General features: G+C 26.9%; 1 protein-coding gene across 1 annotated transcript; it reads left to right on the forward strand.

Annotated features, from left to right (window-relative positions):
* Positions 1 to 3,103: 3,103 nt before the first annotated feature.
* LOC122504144 (larval cuticle protein A2B-like) lies at positions 3,104 to 3,943 on the forward strand. Its single transcript, XM_043615074.1, has 2 exons — positions 3,104 to 3,115; positions 3,424 to 3,943. The coding sequence occupies exons 1-2, from the start codon at positions 3,104 to 3,106 to the stop codon at positions 3,901 to 3,903; spliced, it is 492 nt and encodes a 163-aa protein (XP_043471009.1). The 3' UTR covers positions 3,904 to 3,943.
* The last annotated feature ends 2,387 nt before the right edge of the window (positions 3,944 to 6,330 follow it).

Genomic DNA, 6,330 nt, shown 5'->3' on the forward strand with positions numbered 1-6,330 from the left:
TTGAAAATAATTGAATTCCTTAGAAGAATTTTATATTATTTATCAAAAAATAATTTAATTCTTGTGAAAAATTTTATTATTTATAAATATAATTGAATAGTTTCGAAAAATTTATAAAAATTTTAGAAAATAATTCAATTTTGTCGAAAAATTTAATTCAAAATTTAAAAAAATAATTAAATCTTTTCGTGAAATTTTATTTAAGGGAATTTGAACCATTATGACGTCACATATTTAGAACAAATGCTTTGGACACACTGTGACGTCATAATGGTTCAAATGCCCTTAAATTTTATTTGAAAATAGTTGAGTTTTTGCAAAAAATTTTACTTTTTATAAAAATAATTGAAATCTTTAAAAGATTATTATTTATGAAAATAATTGAATTCTTGCGAAGAATTTTATTAAATTAAAGAATTTTTGAAAATAATATGAGATAATAATTAATTATCTACTTAATAAGTGGATTTTTTAAATTTTGAATGTGAATTTATTCGAAAATTAAAGTTTATATTTGAAAATTAAAAATTTTGTAATTTAATCATGAATAATAATAAAAAATTGAACATAATACATTATTTTAATTTATTGAATAATAATAAATAAATTATTAATAAGTAAAGAAATGAATAAATTATATTATAATTTCGAATTTCTAATCATAAATTCTTTTCAAAAAATTTTTTTTTTCTTTGTTCTTCTCGATATTGATATCAAAGAGAAAGAAATTCATATTAATAATGAAAAAAAATTTTGAGTACAAAGTTACTTCCATGTCAGTTTTAAAATTGCGCAATGGAGGCAAATATTTTTTCAAGAATCAATAAAGATGATGTCAGAATTTTTCGTTAAAATTTCCATCTTTATACTTTAATATAACGAAAAGTTTTTGCCCCCTCCGTCCCCTCCCCCATCTACTCATCAGCAATTCGAGCAGAAACAAGGATCAGGGTGCTTTGGGTCGTATTTGTATAACTTAAGATTCTTGCTTCTTTTGCAAATGTAAATGGTAACCCGACGTCGTTATCCATTCGCATACATTAAAGGCATTGCGCCCCCTTTTTACGAATTCGCGATAGAATAAGATGCAACGAGGGATGCTGAAAGATCTGTCGGTAACAGACAGTTTACGATTGAATGGCTCTCTGTGATGTTTGAAAAGAGAAAAAAAAGAAAAAAAAAATCTTCCAATTGCCTCCGCTATATATACATCCACTGATTTTTCCGCAGACCCCTGTCAAACTGTCCAATATGTCCCGAAATTAAAAATGTTTTTTTTTCCTCTTTAGAGAAAACGAAGATTCCCATTATTTTCCTTCGATAGTGGTATTTTTAAATTTTCTAGGTATTTTTTAAGTTAGACTTAAATTTTAGTTTTTGAATTTGAAATGAAAATCAATTTTTTAATTTTATTTGTATTGTTAATTTTAATTCTAGTTATTAGTAATTATTAAATAAGTTCTTAATAATAATGTTATTAGCAAATTATTAAAATTTTATTTAAAACTTTTGTTAAAAAATAATTGAAACTTTTTTAAAGTTTTATTTTCAATACTAACTTTTTTAACATAAAATTTAATTAACATTGATAGTTATTTAAAGCCTCTTGATGAAAATTAAAGAAATCGATATTTTTTAAGCAGGGAAAGTAGAGAACTAAATGTATGGTCGAGCTGATTGGTCCAAATGTAAACTAGAAAATGGTATTATTATAATTAGCAAAATATTTGACATTATTGCTTATGAAAGTTTTTCAATAGAAGGAAAATGCAATAAAAAGTGAAATAATTATTTGAAAATCAAACATTTCCATTAGCCGAAATATGAAGAATGTTGAGAAACAACCAAATAACTCAATTAACATAATACTTATGAAACTCAGTGTACACCTATCACTTTAGACGCATATAATTCTATTGACACTATTATTCACATGCATGTCATATAATCTGACATTGATATAATTTATTCTGTCTCAAAATATTTTCAATTCTTATATTATCTTTACGATTTATATTTGGAATATTATGTCCAAAATCGAATACAAATTCGATTATAAATTAATAATAAACTACAAATAATTGAAAAATATTAAATAAATAATTAATAAATAATATTAAATTTTGAGCTACTTACAAATTTATTTGTTGGGTAGTGAAGGCCCTTGAAAGATTAAATATAACGACTACAAATAAATAAATAATAATAATAGTAACAATAATAGTAATGGATGATAACAACAGTAACAATAATAGTAGTAGATAATAAATAATAAAGAAAAAATAATAAATAATAATAATAATCTCCGAATTTGAATTACTAAAGATGTTTACTAATTTAAATTAGAGACTTACTGTTTGCTTTTGAATTAGTAAATTTTTCTAATATATAAGTAGAAATTACTATTTATTAATAAAATTTACTAAGTCAATAACAAACAGTCACTAATTCAAATTAGTAAACATTTTTACTAATTCAAATTTATGGAGTATATAATAGTAGCAACAATTATAATATTAAATAATAATAATAACAGCATGTCCAACCAATAAATAAATAAAAAACTGTAAATAAATAATAATTTATTTTATTTATTTTTTTTATACAAGGCGACGAAGAAAAAATTACACAGATTTGTTACACATTCCAAACAAAAAAGTTAGATGTTAGAGAATAAAATTAAAAATTGATATGAGATTATGTATCTTGTCATGTAGATACAACCATTATCTTGAATAAATAATAAAATCATAACAAACAAGGCTGGATTAAAATGAATCAAATTAGTATTAATATGTATTTAGACAGTTTTATTATTTAAGATAATTAATAATTCATAAGGGTTTATGTAATAGGAACTAACGATGAATTAGGCTTCTTGGGCAGTCCCTATATGAATCAGTGTAATGTGAAACTCTCAATAATATTTGAAGGTCTTGCTCCAGTTTCTTACTTAATTTTTCACATTTTTAAATCTTGCTCATTAGGAAAAAATATTTCGTGAAAATTGCGTCACTAATCTTCAATGAATTTTCTCTCCTATAAAATGTGAATTCGATTCTCTAAACGACATCAGTAGCAATCAGCAATTGAACGAATCAACATGGCATTCAAGGTATACTCTAGTGATCCAAATATTATAGTTTTTTAATAAAACTATTTTCTTAATTTTTTTTTGGTCCTTTTTGTATAAAATATATTTTTATTTATTTGTATTATATTTATATTTTATTTTTTGTTTAAATGTTTTTAAAAAATTAGCTTTTAGTAAAGATGGCTGAACAGTACATTGAATCTGTTTAGTGTTGAGCTAATGACTAAAATATATTTAGCGAATAAATAGTCAGCTATTTTTAACACAAAGTTTAATTGAGCGATTCAAAAGAATAATCCTGAAGCTAACAATGAAACGTTGAATTGCAGTTCGTAGTACTCTTGGCCTTCTTGGCGAGCGCCAACGCAGGCCTCATTGGCGCGCACTACTCGCCGTTGGCACTTCCGGTTCCGTTGGCGTACGCCAGCGCACCGGCGGCAGTCATCACCAAGACCGTGGACGCCGAGTACGACCCCCACCCTCAGTACAGCTACGCCTACGACGTGCAGGACTCGCTGACCGGCGACTCCAAGTCCCAGCACGAGACTCGCGACGGAGACGTCGTCAAGGGCAGCTACTCTCTCCTGGAGGCCGACGGCACCAGGCGGACCGTCGACTACACCGCCGACGACGTCAACGGATTCAACGCCGTCGTCAGGAAGGAGCCGGTCGTCTACTCGGCCCCAGTGGCTCAAGCCGTCCTCAAGACCGTCCTTCCCGCCGAGACGACCGTCTCCCAGTACTCCACCGGCTTCACGCACCACGCCTACGCTGTCCCCCAAGTCTACGCGAACGTCGCCCAATGGTGAACAATGTCAACTATGTCAACAATGTGATCCACAACTGATCTTTCGCCAATAAATTTATTCAATTCGCAAACTATTTCTTCCCTTTTTCTTTTCATTTAAAAATATTAATTCCTTCACCTTAAAGTTTGGGAAATGCTCAGTATTGCACCTCCTTTACAAAAGGAAAATTAAACCTCTGATTATTCTTGCAATATTTTATCAATTAAAAATTAAAACTGATAGCAAAATTCGTGAATTCTCTGTATATAAGTAGTAAAGGTCACTTTCAGTCAGTCATGACAATTTTTATCCTTACAGTTTACCATCAGTAGTAAGTGTATGCTGAGTCAGATATGATGAATTTATGAAACTTTCGTTTCAAGTAGTAAAAGAATATTTTAGTCAGACAAAAATGTTTCGAACTTCAAATTTTTTATTACAACAGTCAGTAGTAACAGTAAATTTTGGTCAGACATTAAACATTAATTTTAATGAAATTAAATAAAAGACGTCATTTTAATTGGTAGTCACTTCATCTGTATTAACAGTAAAAGTTAAATTCAGACATTATGAATCTGATATTTTTAGTTAAAGTAGTGCAAGTGTGTATTAGACAGACAAATCGTTTGTAACTTTTATTGTTGTAATATAAATTGTAGCGAGTAAGTACATGAATAGTAGTAAAAATGGTAGTGAATTTCAACAAGAATAGTAGACAATTAAATATTTGGTAAGAGACATTAATAAATTAAATATATTACGTCAGACGATTTAAATGCATGCAAATTTTAGTTTTAAATAGTAAGTGAATATTTTTTAGACAACTTTTTAATTTTTATTGAATTTGTAACAGTATCTAGTAATAGTAAATTTTAGTCAAACATTAGACATTAATTTTAATTAACTTCATTAAAGTTTATTCAATTTTTCTCATTGTAAGTAGTATTGTAGTTATAGTAAATTATATAGACATACGTGATTAATTTGTTAAAAGCAAATAGATAATTATTGTAATCTTTATTTTTATATATTTTCCTATTTATAAATTCTCATTCATATTATTTAGAAAAATAACTATAATTATTAGCAAAGAATATATCAGTAAATATTAGTAAAAAGCAGTATTAAAAAATAATTCTATAAAAATTGGAATGAAATTTCTTCAAAATTTGCAAGTCTGATAATTCATTTTTATTATTGATGAAATGCTAATTACAATTTAAACCCTTTTGTTCGACTTTTACTAGCGAATTCTAGTTAGAACTGAAATTTCAATGTTTTGGGTTTGGATAAGTTTTTGAGTGAATAAAATATTTGGTTACTACTTGAAACTATAAAACAATTAATTACTATTATTTTTACTACAATAACAGAAATTAAAAATAATTTTCTTATCTAATAAGTACTTCTTTTACTAAAATTAAGGTTTTTAAATTTATCACGACTGACTTTAACTTACTATTACTGTACTAACAATAGGACAACAATTAAATTAATTACGAAGTTATTAAATTAGAATTAGTGCGTAATGTCCGACTAAAATTTACTATTACTACTGATAAAGAGAGTACAATTAATTTATCTTGTAATTTTTCATTTGCAATTAGTCCATAATATCTGACAAAAATGTACTGTTACTACTAATATAAAGGTAGTAAACATTTAAAAGTTTAGAAATATGTTTGTCTGACTAAAATATCCTTTTACTACTTGAATCTAAATTTGCAAGAATTCATAATCTCTGACATTAAGTTATTATTACTACTCTTGCAACAACTAATAGTGTAAAGATATCTAGAAGTCTTGATTTTTACTACTTAAAATAATGTTACATAAATTTTTAATTAGACTAGACGTTTTTTGTACTACTATTTTTAACAATTATTTACAACTGTTTTACCAGAATAATATAAATTAAAAACCATTTGTCTTACTAAATTATTCCTTTACTGCTTCAAGGTCAATTTGCACGTGTTAAAAACGTCTGGCTATAATTTATTGTTACTACTGGGACAGAATTAGAGCTCAGGGCCAGTTTCACTAATACCAATTAAAACTGGCTTTAATCAATGATTAATTTTTAATTGAGGTTGGTGGAATTAGCCCTTAAAACTGCACGATGTCTGACTACTTGAGACGAAATTTTAAAGATATAAATTGTCGTGTCTGACTGAAAGTGACCTTTACTACTTATATGCAGAGATTTCACGAATTTCACTACCAGTTTTAATAATTAATTGATGAAAAATTTGCAAGAATAACCAGTGGTTTAATTTTCCTTTATCATAAAGAAGGTATAGAACTGAGGATATGTAAGGCAATCGTGTTTTAAACTTTAACAAGGAGTAATTAATATTTTTAAATGAAAAGAAGAAGAATGTAAACAGTTTGTGAATTGAATAAATTTATTGGCGAAAGATCAGTTGTGGATCACATTGTTGACGTTGT

The sequence above is a fragment of the Leptopilina heterotoma genome, unplaced genomic scaffold, assembly GCF_015476425.1.
Source record: "Leptopilina heterotoma isolate Lh14 unplaced genomic scaffold, ASM1547642v1 Lhet_281, whole genome shotgun sequence".
NCBI lineage: Eukaryota > Metazoa > Arthropoda > Insecta > Hymenoptera > Figitidae > Leptopilina > Leptopilina heterotoma.